We start from the raw sequence: 22,223 nt of genomic DNA, 5'->3' as shown, positions 1-22,223 counted from the left end.
TTTATTACCTTAATTATTTCCTATACTCAACTACACCAAATTCGCCACATGGTCTCCAGTACTTTATCCAACGATAACAAAATGATTCCTCGAGCTGATTTACCACACGAACTCAATTACCTCACACTGCTAGCATTACGTGTTCTCGAAGCGGGTTGCATTCGGCAGGCACGACGTAGAGGTATAATCGTAAAAATAAAATATCGCGGATGCCTCGCGATGGTCTAATGTTAGCCCAGCGTATTTTAGCACCGGTGGGCTCTTTCTATTCATTTTGTAGGTTATGTTGTTCACCTCGTATATACAATGTACAGCAGCTTAGGCTCCCGTCTGTTGGAAAACGGAAGCCGTTTGTGTAACCGCGTTTCGGTACCGTTTCACTAAGAACACGCTCCGCCCATTCGGAGCACCCATTAAACGAACACTGTGGGTTGTGGCATCGAGAATGTACTCACAGTAGCATACACATTGTAGCAAAGTTTTAAACTAAAGTATTAAGTCGCGGCACCGATTGATGCACTAAGGTTATGTGCTGTAACGTTATTTCGCTTTTCCTGCATCGAGATTGTGGCTAGGGTGAAGGGGGTATTTCTTGTTTTCCTAGGATAAGATATATAATGGGATATATACGGGAATACATATAGGATATATTTTATATTGAGAATATTTATTTAATTGTCAAAGCATACTTTTCTTAAAAGAACTGAAGTTAATCTGTGATATATGAAATATTCCTTAGCCCCTTGATATGGGATATACTCGAAATTCGCTGCTTCAGATACATGGATAATATATTGCAGACACGATATACCGGGTGTTCATACATTTAAAAACTTCACGTCCGATTATCTCGAGAGCTACTCATTTTAGGAAGAAACGTTTGAAACAAAAGTTTCACGATTTCGAAAGGGGAATTCAATTGTGGTACTGTTTTTTTTTTTAATTTTTTAGCTGCTTTCAAGATCGATTGAAGATCAACTTGATCTTTCTTTAAATGAAAACCATACTTTTTTTATACTGATGCTTATTCTATAAAGAAGAAGGAAATTTTATCGGAAAGATTTTTTTTAAGGACTTTATCTTAAAAAGATATTTACTCGTGTAAAAATGTATTTTAATTTCTCCTTCATCTTTTCAACTTCGTTGAGATCGTGAAACTTTTTGTTTCGAACATTTTTCTCTAAAAGGCGTAGTCTTCGAGATAATTGGTCGTTTTCAAATAAACACTCTATATATTCTTTTCACGGTCTATATTTATTAAATTAACAGTCATCCCTGGATCGCAACGTCTGCAATAATTTATAGATATATGCACCGCAATGATTACCAGATATACGCTATTAATCATAATATGCATTCTTATGAATAAGGAGTAGAATGCAAGCAGAAAATTTTAACGATGAAAAAAAGAATATTTCGAAGATTCTAATAGGGAATAAGGAAGATGAGGGATAAAAAGAATCATCATAATAAAGACATAAAAAGAGGAAAGACCACCTACAAAGAAAAAACGAAGGAACGCTGTAAAGACAGGCAATATGCGTACTATCTCACGATATATAATGCGTGCTCTAATATAACTAATAACCTCGGAAGAAGAGTACGCGAACAGGTACGTTGAAAAAAAGAAAATATTCCTGTATTTACCATGGTAAAATGTAGGCGAACGCGATATAACGCGATTCCCACTATAAAACTCGCAAGAAACTACACAAAGAATGAGACCGTATGGTGTGTTTCACGATGAGATTCAACAAATGCTCGTTGGATTCAATGAAAGAGTTAGCCTTGGTAGTCTTTATCGTACAGCGGAAATAAGGTTGGCCACGCAAACGATCGGAGAACCGACCAGTTAAATGCACGCATATTCGTTGCTCCTTAACGAAACATCGTGTAGTGCCGCATAATCGTCTATGGATGATGTTCCTACAATCTGTCTAAACGTTTGTCCGTAAATCAACGTGCAATTAACGTCTAGCGTATTTCCTCGACCCGTTGACTTAACCACCGAATCTTTATGTCGATCTCTAGGCGTGAGATTACCGCGGAAATAATTGACAGAATTTATTCGCGACCGGTTTCGATTAAGCTATTCAACTTGTTTGCGAACAAATTTCATTTCAGTGATAATCGCGCTACCGGCGAACGTTTACACATAGTTTTTGAAAATATTGTTTATCGGAGAATAAAATTGCTAGATTTAAAGATATTACGTGAAATTTCCTGTAAATGCAGTTTTGACGTTTGAAGCAATCTTCAATTGGAATTTTAGTCAGTGATTGGTTAAATGAAATATCCTGCAAGTTAAATTTTTATTTATTGCACACGTACTTTGAAGAATAATTAAATTCAATGTTGTATTTGCGGCAGAATTATATTTATTGGAAATTGTAGTTGATAATAAATTAATTAAGTATCCGCCGGTTGAATCTGTTTATTTGTATAAGCATATAATCTGTACATATTTGGATAAGAAGTTATTGATAATATATCGGAATATTATTCAGAATAGAATAATGGTATCTTCGACCGTGTTATTCTATGAATGTAGTAAAAACTTCTATCGACGACTTTTATCACATCTTAATTCGAACAAGATGACTGAGCAGTCTCGTAAAACTGAATACGTTAAGCAGAACATTTCAGAATAAATGTTCCGAGGAAGACTTCAAGGTATACATACATGTATGTAAATGCCTTTCTCACCCTCCGAGTAGTCGTCCTAGATACGAGAACAAAGGGAGCTGACTCAGACGTTGCTTCCCCTTGCTGCCCATCCAGCGTAAATATCTTGCAGATTTTCCGACGAGAATCGTGTTTATAATCGCGAAAATCAAATATTTACAACCTGTTTCAATTGTTGAACACCGGTTGAGAGTATTAAAATGTGTTCAACAATTACTGAACATTTAATTAAAGCAGAATCCTTATAACAGAGAAGAGTTAAATTAAAAAGATTAGATAATTTAAAATATGTATTAGAATATCACGTTTAGAATTCTGAGTTTATGGAACTCATCGTTAGTTATGATTATTGTTAGTCTATGGAATCTTAAAATTGTAGCTTATTAACAACGATATCTAGTAAGAGTAATGATAATAATAGATGTAGCGTAACATTCTAAATTGGCCTGAAATTCCGAGTCACCATATTTTATAAATCTAACATTAAGTTAGAAGGATTTATTTTACAAGCTTAACTATACTGACGAATTACGGTTTATCGGTATCTACCCATGAAAACTTCACGACACAAACGTGATAAAAAGCGGCGTAAAACGATTTGCAAAACCAAAGGAAAAGCCTTCGAGCTTCAATTCTTGTTACTTTTAGATTAAATCCCTGTTTATGGAAAGGAATAATAAATAGCGTTTTGCTACCCTAATGTCAAAACACGTCCACAAAACGATTTCGGTATTCCCAGATGATTAGTCATCGAATAAACATCGATCCATCTGCACTTCACAGGCGTCGACAAAATTACCAACTCGGCGGCTCATCCCTTAAGCTCGGTTTCCAGTAACGCGATGCCTCTGGCGATGTGCTGGAAGTCAGTAGGGGAAAGGGCGGGCAATTTAATCAGTCGATTACTCGAGCCGCGCCACGAGGACGGTCGAAAAAGATCCCCAATCGGTCTTCCCGGTGGATGTAACCCTCTCCCGTGTCCCTTCGGAAACGAGCCGTGGAAACCCTTAAAATTTCTTATCGATCGCGAGATCCTTTATATGCGCATCCTTGTCCAATTCGCTGGAGGCGAATAAAAAAGAGAATGATTCTTTAGAAATGTCAACGTTTTACGTTATTTTCTTTTCTTAATTTTTAAATTTTCATACCTTAGATCAAAAACACTGATTTACCTTTTCATCGTATGAAGATACGATGAAAAATTCAGGACGATAGGATGAAAAAATAATTATTTCTTTATGCTCACAAGATTTTATATATCTTTTAGATACGACGCTGGCTGCAACATGTCGCTCTACGATTCTACTAATTTTCTACACCTCTCTGTTTTCCTATTTCTTCAAATTTTCACGCAGAATAAGTACCATTTTTTTGTACTAAAACTCCATATAGCCCTTTCAACCACTTTTCGTACAAATTCTATGAAATATCATACAATTATTAATGTTTTATCCAACCTTCTGTAATAAAAAGATTAAAGGAGTTGGTTTGATTCATGCGCGTTATTAATCACAAGCGAATCGGTACAGAGCATTAAACGAGATTCGGACCGCGAAAGGGTTAAACCATCCGTCACGCGAACCGGCTGCGCGAGCTAACGTTATTTTTCTCATTTAATCATAGCGCACGCACCGTGAACGTTTTTCACGATGTATACGGTACATTGTAGCACAGTTCTCGCGGATGACAGTATTTTCTCCAGTATGCTCGCGTGTCACGTCGAATAACACGCGCGACAAACCGACCGTGCGTCTCTCCGCTGTGTAATCGCGATTGAGACACGGTGAACGTTGCTTTTTGAGCTTCGTTGCTCGTTAATGGCGGTGCGTGACGCGGTGGAATCGCGAATCGATGGAAGAATAGCAAAAGAATTTTTGAAAGCGGGATACCAGTTCTCTCTTCACTTTCTTGTCGTGTGTTGTTAGTGTCCTGACGTCCAGCGACAACCTTTGTGCGCCATTTTATTCTCTACATGGACGATTAATGTGATATTGTACGCATGAGGATGTCGGTGATTTCGATGATTATTATGCACGGTTTACTTACGGTTTATGGTCGATGGGAAACGTTTGGAGAGCGTAGAATTTGGGTTTAAAAATGTTTTCAGAGATTGACGTGACTGTTACGGAATTAGTAATGGCTGAGCATGGTGGATACCATAGGTGGTATTGATATAATATGGGTAAACATTTCTTAAGCTTTCTAGGCTATTGATTTTATATAGGACTCGGTGAATGCGCCTGTAGAGGCTCTGTGTCGATAGAAGGCATCGTAAATACTTTTAAAAGGGATTTTTTCTTCTCTCGAGCTTATTTATAAAATCATAGAGGTACTAGCTTTTGAAAGAAGTAAGTTACATATATATCGTAATTTTTTCTTTTTATGTCAGCTCTTTCATCCTTAGAAATTGAATAATCATTTAGTGAAAACATATGATACATTCTCTGATAATATCTATACACATATTATGTTTAATTATGCAAGATATCTTAATGTTTTCATACAAACGCATCTTCATACACAGAGTCATATCTATCATCTGCCAAAGACATTCTAATATCTCGAAACCTCATCTTCCACTCTGTGTGCAATATTTATCAGCGTTCACCCCATTTCAGAGAGTCGGCAGTGCTCAACTGTTTAACCGGTTCAATGTCAACGAATCACAAACTAATTAAGAACCATATGCCAAAAGCGTTCCACCAGCGTTTTCTGTCTTATTACTCTAACAATGGGTTAAGTCGTTAAGGTTATCCCTTTATTCGGGAACTAAGCGAGAATGTCTTCTCACGTCTTCTTGCGTCTAATTGTGTCTGTTCGCGTCTGATCGCGTTTGTCTGCATCTACTTGCACTTCTCCTCACGTTTATTCGTGTCTAGTTAACCGCCCTACGTTTATTTCTACGTCTTGCTTTTGTCGAATTTACAGTTTAGTTGCCTTTCTTGATATTTAATTGCGTCTAGTTATCTCTGTGCACGTGTATTTGTGTCTAGTTACTTCTCTTCATATTTATTCTTACGTCTAATTGCCCCTGTTTGCGCCATACTCATTAGCATATAGTTTCTTCTTTTTGCGTCTACTTTGCGTCAAGCTATATTTTTTTCGCATAATCTCGTTTCTAGTTGGTGATTTTCGCGTTCACTCGTATCTGTGTAACCCTGTTCGTATCTACTCACGTCTAGTCACGTCCCTCCACGTTTATTCTTACATCCACTTGCTCTTCTTTGCATTCACTCGTATCTACTCGTATCTAGTCGCCCCTTCTAGTATTTGTTTGCATCTAATTACCTCTATTCGAATTTATTCGTATCTACTCATGTCTTTTTACATTTATGCATATTTAATCGGCCCTCTTTGCATTTTATTCGTATCTACTCGCTTCTCTTCGAATTTTGTCGCTTCCGCCACCGTCTACCCTCCTCTGGCGGCGTCGAAAGGCATCCCTAACGATCGGCGCAACCCTTGACGCCGGCCAGCGTTCTCCACCTCCCCTCTTCTCTCTGTCCCTTTTCACCCTTCCCTCCACTTTCTCTTCTCTCCTCTTCTCTCTTCTAGGGCGCTCATTATCTCCGGTGTGCGTTCCGTTGTTAGCGCACGTGCATCGGCGTGCACATGCAGCGAGAACGCGACGACGCGATGCCTACGCGGATGATGTCGACGCGACGTCCCTCCCGCGCGTGTCCTGCTGCCGCTGTTTCCACCAGCCCACCTCCTCCCCGAACCGTGTATTGATTGAGGTGAATGCACGACGTCGACGTCGGCGTCGGCGTCGTCGGCCTTCCACCGCTTGTCGGGGGTGGAAATGCATACAAACCCGGTCTGCCGGGGTTATCCCTTGATTTTGCTGCTGGTGCTGCTGCTGCTGCTGTTAGAGGTGGTGGCGCACCCATAGAACAGGATGGTGGTGTATAGCTTCTGCTGGACTGGCTTCGAATCAAACAGAGACAACGATAGGGACATAGGAGAAACAAAGACAGGCATAGGGAGAACACGATCGAACAGTAACTGACAAAGACACAAATACGTGTATGTACAGAGCGAGAAAGAGGGAAGTACAGACGAAACCAGGCTGAAAGAGCTTGCACAGGGTGAAGCAAGAAGGAGGGAAGAAGGTGGGAGAGAGAGACCTGGGATCGGTGCTAGAAGAGCGGCCACGAGAGCGCCAGAGAGAGAACGGACAACTAAGAGAAAGAGAGAGAGGAGGGAAGCACCGGTGGAGGAGGCATTATATACTGGCTGGATCCTCATTCGGCTGCCAGTTTCTCGGCTGTACGCGGCTACGAGTGTACCTCTACTCGACCAACGATATATTCGTGACCTTATCCAAGCCGGGGAGGAATTGACAATCTCTTTGGGACCGGGAAGAAACAGCCTGCTGTTCCTTCTTCTTTAAATCAAGGACGCTCGAGTCCAAGGACAACTACTGCTTGTTGGAAATCTCGTCGCCTGGTTCCATCTTCTTTCTTTTTTTTTCCTCCTGTTGGATCTTCCAACGTCGTTTTACTTTATACATCGGAGACTTTTCGAGACATTGACATCTTTCAAGATATTCGGAGCTATTCCTCGGCTGTTTCTCTCTGTGTACAAGCATCCAGGGGTGACACATCTTGAGAAGAGGATCCTGAAGACGCTGCGGAGGGTGTACGCGTGAGGAGATACCTCGGTGAAGATCATAAGAAAAGAACGATGGCCACTTACGCGACCTACAGACACGTCGAGCTCGACAATGTTGGATACGGAAAGAAAAGGTAATCCCGGAACCGATTCGCTTGTCCGCCTCTTTACCGCACTGCGGCTCCTCCAGCCCTCTTGCTGGATATCCGGTTTGCTCCTTCCGAGACGGCAACAGACGCCTTTTCCTTTTTTCTAGAAACACGTTTTATTGATTTTTCCCTTTCCAATGAATCTCGTTAGTTTGGTCAGGATAAATGTGTTGATGTTTGGTTAGTACAGAACTGTCAACTTGACAGCTGTAACTTGCGAAGGTTGTCCGAGTATCTCTTTCGGATGCTGTGAAAATTAGAAAGAATATTAATTTAGTGGAGTTTTTTATGAGATACGTTTGAATATGTGACAGACTAATAGCTTTATTTTTATTAATCATGACACGAGATGATAGTATACGTTTGATGTGATACCTATATATATATAAATGAAGTTTTCCAAAATGGGAGTATCGTGTGTGAGTTTCGAAAGGCTGTTAAATACATTCGACAAAATATTCTGGGTTTTTGATAGAATTTTAGTGTAAAATACATTTGACGATATATATATGGTAGGTGGATCTTTTATTTCTATCAATTATGACAGGAAATATTATATCCTTGATGTGATATTTACATTTACGAAGTTGTTAAAAACCATAGTCTCGTATGTGATATTTAGGAGGTTGTTAGCTAATTCAAGAGGAATATTCTAAAATTTTAGTGAACAAGTTTTTTTTGTAACAGATCGATATCTTTATTTTTATCGATTAACGCGACAAATATAAAAATATCACGTTTAAGATTTTATTCACGCTTTGAAGATTCTTGAAGATGAAGGGTGGTTGGTTTCGAAAATGACAGGATGCGGTAGACGCCGTATACAACCGTGACTGGTTCGATCGATCTGCATCGCGAAGCGAGGCAGTCCTTGAATCTGGTCGCCGCTTCGAAAACCGTGCTGTAGCGCTCTCGTCGCCATCGCCCAAAGAATCCTGAATATTCCAAGTTCAATGTCGAGAATTAATCCTTCCCCTCCAATTAAATCAAAACTTTCTTTTTTCGCGATCATCTTGAAACTGTTTAAGACTCGTCTTTCCACAAGAATGTTTTCATTGAAACGATTTTCCCGTGTACGTGGCATCGTTTCCTGTTGTCCACATTAGAAACGTACTTAAAAGAGCATGGAAATACGCCGTTTCGATACAAAGAGGATAAACAACTGTTACACACCGGTACTCGTGGGCAAAGTGTTTTATCTGTGGCATTACTTAAGTGGTTTCCACTGTGATAAAAATTGTCGGCAGCTCTTCCCAGGAAGTCGCACATCCTTTCGGAGGAATTTTCTAATTGCACGCGGTGAGCCTGGCAAACCAGCGAACTCGTCTCTAAACGATCCTTCAAGAACGTTCAATATTTACCACCGGATAATTATTATAGTTATTTCTTGCGAGTTTACTGCTCCGGTAGGCCTAACCGGTAGGTTTACCCTATCATTTTAGGTCTTCGTCTTCGTAATATTTGATATTTCATTGCTGGTAGTGTATTTGAGATGGTTGTGCTTTGAAAGTTCTGAGTATTAATATGCAGCATCGATTTTGGCTTATGTGTTCTTGGTTACAGGTAAACCGGTAATTATTAATCAATTAATTATCGTGACCGCTTGTCGCGTTTTATTTCTTGAAAGTACGCTTAATGCGCACCTTACTATTTCACATCGCGTCTTGGTAATAATTAATATTTCTTTCGTGGTAATATTTTATAAAGAGAAATCTTCAGGTGGTTTGTTTTTTAAAACTCTTGATATTTATTGCTATGATTGATTTGGCTACGTGGCGCTCTTGGTTACACACAATGGTTCTTAATCAATTATAGTTATTTCGTATGATTTATTGCTTAAAGCTACGGCTAATTTATATCGTGCTATTTTACACCGAGTCCTGGCAGTAATTAATATTTCATTTCTCTGTTATTAATTTTCACGATTGATCTCGCCCCGTAACATTCTTGAATACAGATGATAATTATCAATCACTTGATTATTATTATGTCTGTTCTTTACGATTTATTGGTTAAAGGTACGCGTAATACATGTCCTATCGTTTTACATCATGTCTTCGTAATAATTGATATTTCATTCCCGCGTTTCATAGCAAAAAGTTCAAAATAATTCATTAAAGCTCTCGTTACAATTAATTTCGTCTTGTCGCGCTGTAAAATGTATCAAGAAATATCTTTGCGCAAGTCTTCCAAGAAATACCCATTCACCGGCGATTGATAAAACGAGCAGACTCTCAGAGTACTTCTAGAATGTTCCTCGTCGATCCTTCACTCTGTTTCTTCCCGGAACTGAAGCTTTTTCATCTTTCGGCCGTAGGAAGCGCATCTTTACGTGTCAAAAGTCGAGGCTGCACCGAAATAGAGGAAAAGAGCGGAACACAGTCGGATTTAGAAAGCGTGACTGTTATTCCACGCTATATACGTGTCTCTGTTTAACATCTTAAACGTCGTAGAAACATTAGCCGCCTGATTACACGATAATTTTTGCCTGTTTAATAGCTTTTTACCAGTTTCAAGATAAACGTTTCTTTATCTTAATATTAACTCTACAAACATCAGTGGAATAATTCTCGCTTAATAACTAATTGGCATAAATTATTGTTTTCACCAATTATTATAATCATTTGCTATGAGTAACTTTTTATCAAAAGAGCTTAGAAAGATAAACGGAACAGGAAGCAACGAAGTTAGGACAAACATTATTAATTTAATGAAAGATATATCTAATAAAAAATGACAAGTGTTTAATTTCCGGGGGAAAAACGGCCGTATTTTAATAGCAGCAAATATGTTAACACGATCGTTTGTTCCGTTTCCTGTTTCAATGTCGTAAGGAAGCTTGGTGACGAATGGAAATCGACGACGTGTGTGGACAAGAGATTTCTGCAATTGAACTTCGTTTAATATGTGGTCAACGCCCTCGGGTAATTGATGTGTACGTGGCTCTTGAACGACTGTAATTACACGGATGTCACCTCCAGCCTGTTCGCGCTTAATTGCCACCATGATTTTTCTTTGTACCTACTATATACGCTTCATAACACACCCACGCGATCTTTTATCTAAGCGCAGTCCTCTTGAGGAGGTGTTAATCGTTTAGTCAAAAATCTCAGATAAATCTCCTCGCTTCTTCTGGTGGGATCCATAGGAAGATCTGATCGTTGATGATTTTTGTAGTTATTGTTCCTCCATCAAGTTCATTTACTGGAACAATGGCAATCGCATTGAACGATAGCTTTTGGATAATTAGGAAGTGAAACTCTTTCGAGGACGTGTAAATTGGAATCTTTGTGCTTATTGTTCTTCCACGAAGTTCATTGACTTCACGAGTAGAATAGTAATAAGTTGGCGGATTCTAAATAACGAGGAATCTTTTCCTTTGAATTCTCTGTCTGCTTCTTTATATCCTTCCGATCTAATTGGAAATAGGTTGTTGGAGGAAATATTGGAAAGTTAATTAGGATATTAATGTCACGACTTGCGAAATCTTTCTTCGTCGTGTTTGGACAGATACTTACTTTCCAAGCGATGCAGCTTCTGAACCTCGAAGGGTGTTATTAGCTACCTTTGAAATTAGACGGCTTGGTCATTGGATATTCAGATTACGTCGACCTCGCTTAGGGAGAATTCTGTATAAGAGAAGAAAGTTCTTGGTAGTCTATCAGCTGGATCCTGTTATTCGTATTCACTCGGATTCCTCGTCTATCGGCAGCACTTTAGGATGAGGATGTAGGATAATGGATGTGCTCCAAAATGGTCGATTAAAATCGAGTATGGATTTAAAACTTTCTTGGAACCATTATCAATCTTGATTTTTATTGTTTCACTCGGTGCTATGCCGCAAGTTAGATATTGAAGAGAAAGTTCTCGAATTATTCTGTGAACAGTAAATCATCTTTGATCTTTAACCTTCTATATCTGATATAACCTGAATCAAGATAACAATCAAACAATCGTTATATCGTATGTGTCGTATATTTTGCTAGCAATTAAACTAATAAAAGTTTCCAAGGAATAGACAAACTGTTGACTCATTTCTCGACGTAATTAACAAGTTGAACATTGGTTTAACAATGGAAGTGCGATCAGCATTTGATAAATTCAATAAATAAATATAAATTCGACACATTCATGCTCGATGAATGCAGTGAATTTTCAATAAATTTAATCAACTTCCTATATATTTAATCAAGCCAACCGAAGGTCCTTTAATACTTCCAGAAGCGCTCGTAACGAGAACCCTCGAACTGTCCAATCACTTCCAGGTTGACACCGAATAAATAGACCAACCACTTGAGGCCTTAACTCTTCTTCGTACATTTAATAAGCGAAAGTGCCATCAACTTTTTAATAAACCTAAATAATTTTATACGTCAAATCAGGCCAGTAAAACTTCTCTGATACTATCGGATAGAGAAATTCCAAAGATCCAAACGAAAATCAACGTGCTTCCTCTTCTAGGACTGTTAGCACCTGTAGATGGAAACAATAGAGTGCAGAGTCACGACGCGGGGTCTCGAGGCACGCGGTTATCTTTCTGATCGGATTCGTGGCATCGAGATTGATGCTTATCCGTCCTGGCCCCGAGGACGAGCGTTCGTGCTTTCCCATCGATGCCCCCGTTATAATGCTTGCTCTATGCAAGACCCGATACAGTACAGTCTTTGTCCTCGAGTGATAAACAGGCCCATCCCCGACACCCGACGCGAGAGAGCTTCTCTTCGTTCATCATCTTTCGAACCTGTTTCAAAGGATGACACGAGATTACTTGAAAAAGTACAGATTATTATGCTGCTGCTTCGTGTGTATACTTCACGGTGGATTTCCTCGAATCCATGACTCATTTTTCGATATCGCCATAGTTCTTCTTACTAAAAACAATTTCTTGGTAAGAGGTATGGAAAATTTTCCGTAATTCTCTAGAAATTTTCATCGATTTCTTAATTTTCGATATTTCTATGGAGGTTGTCTCCGTATTAGAACATTAGGAACCTTATCTTGTTAAGGAATTTAGATGGATTTTGTTGAAATTTGGAGATTGTAATCTCTGTGAAGTAATTAAGAAATTAAGGAAATTTGTATTGTTAAGAAAATTAGATAGTAGATTATGGAGATATTTCTAATCTTACGAATTTTTGAGCATTAAGAATAATAGTGATTTTAAGTAGATTTTGTAGTAATTTAACATACGGTATCTGTTGTATGCAATCAACGTAATCGACTCTTTACCTCGCTTAATTTATTACCTTTCTGACAGCTGCATATATCGAAGCTTCTCGCTAAGTTTCTAAAAAGAATTAGAAATCTCATAGATACTTCGAAGCTGGAAATTCTTTAAGCCTAAAAAAGAAGTAGAAGTTTCCTAGATAGCATATTCACACCTAATAATTTCCAATAGTCGAGAGAAAATGAAAAATTCGAACTTCATTTGTACATTCATTCACGGTATTCACACGCTTCGCTCCCAGCTTAAGAAATCCATCATCCATCTGTATAATTTCTCCTGTAGAAACGTAATACATAATTCAAGACTTCAAAGGACCACGATATCGTACATCTAGAATCTAGATCCTTCTTCCTTGCATCTTCTCCTTAGCACCGGTCAGTTGAGGTCTTACGCAAACTTAGATACACGTAACCAGACGTATCTTTTCACCGGTTCTTTGTTTCCACCAGTTGTTCCGCATCGCTGATTTAGCAGTAACAAGACAAGAGACTCTATGAAGAAAACGCTAACTAATAGATATTCGAACACGAGTTCAGTCGAAATTTTTTTCAACGATTTGTCGTTTGGCCTATTTGAGAATCCTTATACAAGGCTGGCCGGTCTTGACCTAATGAGAATAAGCTTAAATCGTTTGGGACAGCTGCCAGCTGAAAAATCGCTACACCAGCCTGTCTATTGCCAATTCTGATCTATTATCGTGACGATTACTAGGTCTCGTTGAATAAAAATTGTAGCTGTCCTGGGATTTGTCGCGCTATCGGCTGAAATCTAGGTGAAGAAACATAGAATTATGTATAGTATGATAGCAAACGTATTTCTGCAAGGATTTTTTGACGCAATGCGGAGTGGAGTTAAATTTGGAAGGTAAATCGAGGGATTTTACTAACAAGAGTCAACCAATGAGTTAAAATATTGCCCTTTAGAGATTTACACGCTTGAGACGCATTTGATCAGCATTTTTGGGTGTTCTAAATGGGCTGGCAATGGCTTTAAATCATGAATTATAGGAATTTAGGTACTGAAATAAAATATTTGTGTGGGTATTATGTTTATATTAATATTTTGAGAGATATAATTGTATGATGGATATTAATTATAAAATAAGAGAATAATAATTTTTGTCTGATTGCGAATCAGAAGCTGAAGGAACTTGGAACCACTGAGAATTATTTGAATTCTGAATTATAAAGATTTACATAAATAGCATGTCGTGTAAGAATATTCTGATAAATAAGATGAGATTAAGATCTCTAAATAAGAAATGTAGTATTTTTGTTCGATTAACAGAAAGTGATAAATGAGTCGAATGATAGGAGAATCAAGGAACAATGTCAATTTCATTTAAAGAGATCCCGTAAGCGAACGGATCCAATTTCGGACCAATTATCAATCGACGATTAACCTTCTTAACGAGTCCTTCCCTAACAACTATAATAAGGTATGTATTATTACATTGTGCGTGGGCGTGACACATGTTTTTCCAAGCTCATCTCACATCCTGTTCCTCCTACTTATCTTACTCGAATCGTCGTAACAATTTGCAAAATGCGTCGAGTTAAGCGCATTGGACTTGTTAATTATATCAGTATCAGACGCTTTCGATGTATGCTAATGAGAAAATATTCTTAATAGAAGTGGAAGTTTCTGTTTCCATAACTTCGGACTTCCACTTAGCTACGTCGGGTATTAAGCTTAAGTGGGGAGCAATCCAATTAGTTAATTCTCTTTTTTCCACTGTAAAAATGTGCACTATAGTTACTTCAACTCGCCACTTTATCTAACTTTTAGTCTAGAAGTCTAGACTTGAAACCATTCTTCCTTTTATATGTTGCTTTATGATAAATAATATTTCACTGTGAAAAATTTTTTGGCAAAAATTCTTTGCAAGGGAAATTTTCATGAATTTTTTATATGTATTCAAACATTTTTTTTAAATAATAGTCTCTAATATGTACACATGGTTTATATCCAAGAAATCTTTCGTAGCTTTTTTGTAAATATTTTTACATAAATGTACAGACCTGATTACAAGATCTTCCACAAATATTTTGACAAATTAAAGATGTTCTTTAGAAAATCTTTCGCAGACTTCCTATAGAATTGCGTTTACATCTTAAAATGAAATCCTCTACTCCAAATCAAGATAAAATTATCAACCGTAATTAGTTGTAAGCAAACCAATCCTAATTTCCTCAACATCACGTCACTATAAATTCTCTCAAAACAAAGAAAAAAGGCAAACTAGAGAAAGAAGCAATCTGTCAAGTTTCCTCCATCTTACTCAAGTTTCTCGGCGATCGTTTTTCTCTGATCTCATCGAGTAGGCCAGAACACCATCAACGTCAAGTATCCACGTGGATCGAAGTGTAACCTAGAATCGACGTTCTTTTTTTTTTTTCTTCCGCCGACTTCCTCGACCATTACGATATGCTCTACGAGTAAAGCTACACGTCTCCAAGTTCCACGTGGATCAAGACGTATCGCGTTACTACGAACGAGTCGCTCTTTCCGGATCCATATCGTCTCTGTCATGGGGTTACTCACCCCCATTTTACCAGTGGATACGAAAGGGTGGACACGCGTCGTATGAATCCCTCCGGCGGTGGCTTCCCCCTCGTGTAAGCTCGTAGGCCTTTGTGGATATCGTTCTTCGGGGCTTCCTAGGAGAAAAGACGGATTTTGCGAACCTATGACGCGTGGAAGCCCTGGTGAGACTCGCTCTGTCTGGACCTTACCGATTTCACGTTGCTTCGTGTAACTGTTTTAGTGTTTTCGACCGTTCACCTAGGCATTTAATTACGTCTTGCTGTTTTAGCGGATCTTTGGAATTTTAGGAAATTTGCAGATTGTAATATCTGGAGTTTATGTATAAATGTACGTAAGCACAAAAGTCTTTGTGCAAAGGACTTGAAAATAATTGCTAGTATAGAACTGAACAATTTTGGGGAAATTATTATATAAGAAATTATTAAAATATAAAAATTATTATGTATATAGAGGTAATTTATGGGAGTTACAATATTGGGTGGAATATTCGAGAAACATAGTGGCATATAAGGTTGATATTCTTCCCAATTTCTACAGTCATATGGCTCACGACCGCATATTTCCACGAATCGACAAACTCAAACATTAGCCTAACAATTGCCCGACACGCTATCAGGATAATTTATGACCGCCGCAGATGATCAGCAAGGAGAGTTCGACCGATGGCAGTGAGTGAAAATAAAAGTAATCGTCAGATAACAAACATGATATTCCAATTTCGATAAGAAAGCAAATTTGCAGTTTCACCGCGCAATTAATCGCGGTGTAAATAAAGTATGATTTAAACATCATCACAGGATAATATTTCTTCAAAACATTTCATTCTCCGATTATCACACACGAATGAAATAATTTTTTGTTACAATAAATCGAAATGGATTTTCCACGTATTTAATTTTTAACTTCGACGCTGAACTTATCAGATATAGAAGTTTTAAACGTAATTGTTTAGATAACTTCCGGATCGTTATATTTTGTTCGAAACGACGTTCTTCCAGAACTACCTCACGAATGTAAATAATAACTAATAACGTTAGGAAGAAAATGAGAAAGTTTCGTGGAAAAAGAAAGGGAAACAACCTGGATGTTCTCGATACGTCGGTGCCTATAGCCGCCTACGCCGATCTCTTTATTTATAACAGCCGCTTTTACAGAACATTGACTCTATCTGTCTCTTTGCGGCCAGTGATAAGGTCCGCCACGCGAAACGCTGGAAGTCGATCGATCGTAATGCACCTTCGACCGATAATCATCGCTGCTATCTCTTTTGTGTACGTGGCCGTGTTCTTAGCAGCGTGCGCTCGATAACTCATACTTTGTTCCGCGGTGTTTCCTGTGCATTATTCAGGGCCACGGAACGTGAACTTCGAGCTTCCAGCTGAATAGTTTCGCGAGGAAACGCGATATCGTTCGACGGTGGATCGTAGAGTGACGTAGATGTTGCTCTTCTACTGCCACGAATGTCGCGGATAAATTTATCTAATGACTTTTCTTAGTAAATCGTCGATAGGGAAGTTGCGAATTTGGAGCGTCGTCAGGCTTGAAATCATCGTTCGGAGACGCTGAGATAAGGATTTAACGAAGGAATGAGTAATTTGTTTGATAACTATCTCGAGATAAAAAGTTGTACGTGCCAGTTGGTACTCTTACACGGATAATTTTTTAAGTCGTTTTATTTATGACGTAATTATTCTAAGAATAGTGGTATGTCGTAGAATCTATGTTAGTACATTTTTGACAAAATTGTTTTTACACAGTTCAGGATCGTATTCTATTTTTGGCTAGAATTTATATAATCCATAAGATAATTGTTTATAACGAAGGAGAAAATAATTCGAAATTTATTTTCGACAAATATTTAGTATCTTACTTTAGTTTAAAAATACAGTTAACCAATTTACAGGAATATAAACGTACCGCGTGGAAAGGTATTTTAAGAATCGAGATTCTCAGATGGCCACTTTTTCGTCCGACTGTAATATGACGATTTAAACCGTTCCTTGAGTGCTCTTCGTTATTTTATTATGCTGTATTTTTATCATGCTGTAAAAGTGCCGATAATCGTGCAGGTAAAATAAACCAGAAGTATCAGGAATCGATAAAGTCAACATCAAAGAGAAATCGAAATATGTATGTCATCGAAAGAACCAATGTTGCTCGTCGTTTGAGAAGCCAGAAAATCGTTTCTCGATCACGAGGCTGATTGAAATAAACGGCGTCGAAATAAGTTTTGATAAGTACTCGTTGCTCGTCCGATTATCCGCTTGTTAAACGGCAACCGACCAAACAAGGGACCAAGAACGAAGAGAGAGATCGAAAAGAGGGGTTAAATCGACGATTTCACCGGAACCGAATAAGTCGATCGATTACGCCGTTGAATTGGTCGAGCGGAGGCGTAATTGGCCAATTAGTTAATTTCGCGTAAACTTCGTCTATTACTAAGTCCACGATCCATTGCATAAAGTTACACACAGACTTTTTTGTTCGACTCGATCTGGCTTCCTTTTATAGCTGTCGATCCGACGTCGGTCGCAATCGATTTCTTTCTGTTCTTGTCTATACGATCGTCTTCAAATGGCGCGATTATTTGCTCGAGATCGAATTTTTATACATTACCGATTTATCGAAGCGAATGAAAATTTGTCGAAGAAAGTTGGAAGAAAGGTTGTATTACTCTTAAAGTAATTGATTACAAATCTCAAATTGGAAACATAGATTTGTTAAAGAGATTAGCGGAAATATAATGCTAGTTTCTGATGAAATTTGCTACAGATTTTATATTGGAAAGCATAGAATTTCTATATATTTTTATGTCAGATTTGAAGTAGGAAAATCATTCCAGTAATAACCGCTGTTTTCTTAAAGTTATTACGAATTCTGAATTGTAAATCATTGCTAATTTACATTTATTGCGCGATACTGAAATATTTCAACTACTTAAATCCCTAAAATAGACTTAGGACAAAATATGGATTATGCGAGGGATCGATCGATTGCGCTTTGATTACCGATCACGTTTCGTCTGATCGATGAGATCGTTTTTCTCATCGGACAGAATTGTTCACCGAGATCGATGAATCGTCTTCTGAGTAATTCAAACGATCCACTTTGACTTGCCGATTTGCCGCATTTGCATCGATCGTGGCTACCTGCTGTATATGGTGTGCGTGGCGTGTCTCGCGGATGTCGCAAACATCTTCTGTCAATTGTGACGTTGACGACGTTATTTCTGCGCAACAATACCTTGTACATAATATCGCGACAACGATGATGATGATGGTACCCTTTCATTTTTACTGTTTTGGTCTTGAGCAATCGGGGAAGTTTTGTTCTTAGTCACTGGATACCTTTGTTGTTGAATGTCAAAATTTGTTTATTCTTCGTCTAAAATTAGCCTTTTAAAATTAACTTTTTAAAATAATTTAATCTTGGTAAAGGATATTAAATCCTTTATTTAAATTCGTTTCAATTTCTATAATCTAATAGTTAATTTCCTGCTATGTATAATTATTCATGTTGAGGAAAGAATATTAATTTTCTAAAGTAGTAATAAAACTGTTTGTAGAATAATATAACTGCGAAGAGTTTTAAGTCTTAACTCGATGATACCGTGCTAAGTTGGTTCGACTTCTTGTACGAACTTTCGTGCAATCGCAAAGATTTATTACAGTTCTATAAATGTAAGCGTATCGTATAAAAGGAATTAAGTAACAGATAGGTATTTATAAGAGAGTTAATGCTGGACGCTCTTATCTAAATTCTAGTCACTCCACACGAATATATTCGCTCGTAACTCGACCACTTCAACCGAATATAGTTGCACGGTCTAATTCAGTTGCCCTGCAACTGGTCACCGTATCAATTCGCTACGACATGTTATTATATGCAAGAAACGTATATTCATCTCATACATTTTTACATTCAGGCTGATTAAGTCATACAGGCATACGTAAGCAGGCTGCTGAGTATTTATCATTCGGTCAGCAACTCGTAAGAGCACTAATCCTGCATGAAACATTTCCAATTGCTCGATTAGCATTCGAATTATCGTCAACTAAACTGTGTAAAGCATGTAACTTGTTCTAAAGAGACAAAAATAAAAAGATGTATGAAGAAATATATATTAGATATAACGCAAGAGACCAATCAAATTTTTGCAAAAGATCATTTTTCAAAAATATTACCCTACCGTTGCAAATCTATCTTCTACGAGAAATTATAAATTGGTTATTTTGAATGTCCTGACAGTTTCAGTATTCAAACGTTCACGATATCTACACAACCGTTTATAATAGAATGCTCACGATGGAATATTCATAGTAGAACAAAGAGCAATTAGATTCTTCCAGCAATCCTTTCAGACCAATTAAGATACCTAAGATATCTTCTTGAATGTGAATATATTTGATGGATCAGTCGAAGTCATAAAAATTCCTTTTCTTGTTGTTTACATGCTAATGACTCATCCCTTCCGTATCAAATCATTAGATTATATTCTTACACTTCGATTCTCGAAGATTCGTCTCGTGTTGCGAGGATGCGTCAGTGTTGCGATTCAACGATTCACACGTGCCGGTTTCACGCAGTCGGCCGACACGAATAATTTACGCTCGTGACTCGCGTTCGTTACGCAACGAGCACGCTTAGAACAATCGAATCTACTCGTGAAAGTCCAAATAGCTGGGAACAGTATGATTAACAGGACGATTAAGTCATTATCAGGCAACGTGACACGACTCGTCAGAGGAAACGGTCATTACCTTAAGAGGAACTCGATGTTTTTCTAAGCTTTGCAGTAAAAGCAGAATCGTTAGAATTGTTATCGAAGTAGATTTATATCGATCTTGGCTTCTTTTCTATTTTCGAAATCTTAGATACGCTTCTCTAGTAGCGAATTTTATAACAGATGAATAGCTGTTCCAACGAAGAAAAAATTCCTATCATTTTTTCATGACTACGTAATTCATAAACAATAGAATTGTAAGAATGACATACAGTTTAGGCACAAGTCACGCAGAAAAACTATGATTATCCTCGGACAAATGTTGACCTAGAACTTGATATGAATCATGAAAGTAAACTGTTGTTACGTGAAGAAGAATCATGATTTTACCAAGCGATACAAAAGGCCTGAAGTTATTCGATTCCAAATGGAGAAATCGAGATTTCTTGTTCGAAGGTGGAGCTTTTTTTCAAGGGTAGAATATGGAAGATAATATATGCGGCGGTTCAGGGTGTCGAAGAAACTTAAGCCTACTCGCAATTTCTACGGTACGATACGTGAAGCTTCTCCTCGTATCTGACTGTCTGACGCCAACGCACCCGTACACTATTAGGAATTGAATCGAAAGGCGTCTGGCAGATCGAAGTAACTGCGTGTTCAACTAATCGCGCTTCGGTCGATGGAACTTCCTGAATCGAATTGAAAAACTCGCCAGGCTCCTAATTGAAACGAATCGAACAGGACGTGGGCAAGCATCGGTACGTACTCGTGGATCGAACCGAGCGTCTTAGCGTGCTGCCTGCCAGGCTATGGTGATGTATGACTGTGGTATGGTTGAAAGGCGGAGAAGAAGAAGAATCGTCCGACTGATCAGGAAGACTCGAGACTTGCCTTTAAATTACCCTTGATTTCAAGCAGTTTTACTTCCTGCTTTCGAGCGAAATTTCGGTGATCTCGTGAAATATTTACGATCTGAATATAAAGTCTATATGAGAATGCTTTATCGCTTTGCCAAGATGCAACGCAGTTTTGCTTTCAGTTATTCCTGAGGAGAAACTTCGACGACGTTGTAAAACTCAACCTTTTGTTTTGTAATGTTCATATGACAATGTTTTATCAGCTAAGGGAGATTTCAAGCAGTTTTGTACTCCTCTAATTTTCTAGAGTGAAGAGAAATGTTGATCATCTTGCGAAATTTATCTAAGTTATCTACCTTGCGAGGTTTTCTCTCGCTATGCAGAGCAAAACAAAAACAGTTGGAAAAAATTGCCTCCGAACTGACTAAATCTAACCCTCTAACTCGATCATGCGAAGTCCTCGCTTGAAAAGGAGCTTGCAACCCTAACAAATTTACACGAAACCCAATAAGACATCCCCGTGCACGAGTTACCAATTCCCAATCCAATCAATGAAGAGGGGTTCGATGCTCGTATCGCGTCAGCTTGATCGTAGAATCAGCTAACCCGCCTTCAGAACGACCTACGTCGAGGGTGGATCGTATTTGAATATTCAAGGAACTCCCACGAGGTTGAAGATAATGGAAGCATACGATCATCGTGGTTACCAGTCGACCAATTACCTCCCAGCTAAACTATTTCTCGCCTACTCCTGTATTGCATCTATCCATCTCTAAAAGCGCGCAGCACACGAAAAGAGTTTCACCATGGTGCAAATATTTAGCGAAACGTGAAATCGAGGAAGTATTAGCGAATGGCAAAGGCCTGGGGTAATTAAACGTCGGAACAATGACCATTGTCCGAAACGCGATAAAGATTGGCCACAATGCCGCTCCTTGTTATCGACATCCTCGATATTCCGGGACCTCACACGGAGTTGCCAGCAGCCAAGACGAGTACTCGAGCGTGACTCCTTATTGCCGCTGCACCCACAGAAACGATCCATTTACGCGCGAGCACCGAGCCTCCGACTCTTTCCGATCGCCTTATCTTCCGCCTTGTGAATTTTTCCATCGAGGAGCTTCGTCTCGAACGGTCGCGTCTCCGACGTTTCTAGACTCGAAAACTTTTGACTCCGAGAATGACCGAGGCTAGTTTCTACCATATGAACGGTGAACTATAGTTTGTACTCTGCTAAAACATAGTAGGAAGATTAATAACAATTATTATCGATGTGAGGATTTTTAAATATTGATAATCAAGTGAAAAGATTTCTTGGAAAAGTGGTTGGAAGATTAGTAAAGAAATGGGAAATTATCGGGGAACACAAGGTATTAGTTACATTAGTATTACGTTAGATTTGAATCGAGTAACTTCATTTC

At 38.4% G+C, this 22,223-nt stretch overlaps 1 protein-coding gene and 1 long non-coding RNA gene across 7 annotated transcripts in view; one reads left to right on the top strand and one right to left on the bottom strand.

The window, feature by feature from the left end:
• The window catches only part of LOC126914608 (microtubule-associated protein Jupiter), an 86,421-nt gene that overhangs the window by 48,395 nt on the left and 15,803 nt on the right, over positions 1-22,223 (top strand). Inside the window, exon 1 of one of the 6 annotated variants that reach the window (XM_050718767.1) lies at positions 5,159-7,433. The exons of 2 other annotated variants lie outside the window; for them this stretch is intronic. In XM_050718767.1, coding sequence (XP_050574724.1) covers positions 7,372-7,433 — 62 coding nt within the window. In that variant the 5' untranslated portion in view covers positions 5,159-7,371. Of the gene's footprint in view, positions 1-5,158; positions 7,434-22,223 lie in introns of those variants that run through there. 3 more of the 6 variants (XM_050718766.1, XM_050718768.1, XM_050718762.1) reach the window with 3 other exon arrangements.
• Positions 7,057-8,146, bottom strand: LOC126914623 (uncharacterized). The gene is made up of 2 exons (XR_007709746.1): positions 8,032-8,146; positions 7,057-7,695 (listed from the first exon to the last, which is right to left on the bottom strand). It is a non-coding gene; the product is annotated as an uncharacterized LOC126914623 (long non-coding RNA).

This window comes from Bombus affinis, chromosome 3, assembly GCF_024516045.1.
Source record: "Bombus affinis isolate iyBomAffi1 chromosome 3, iyBomAffi1.2, whole genome shotgun sequence".
NCBI lineage: Eukaryota > Metazoa > Arthropoda > Insecta > Hymenoptera > Apidae > Bombus > Bombus affinis.
The sequence above is the reverse complement of the archived record's forward strand: the minus strand, read 5'-3'. Positions and strand labels throughout refer to the sequence as shown.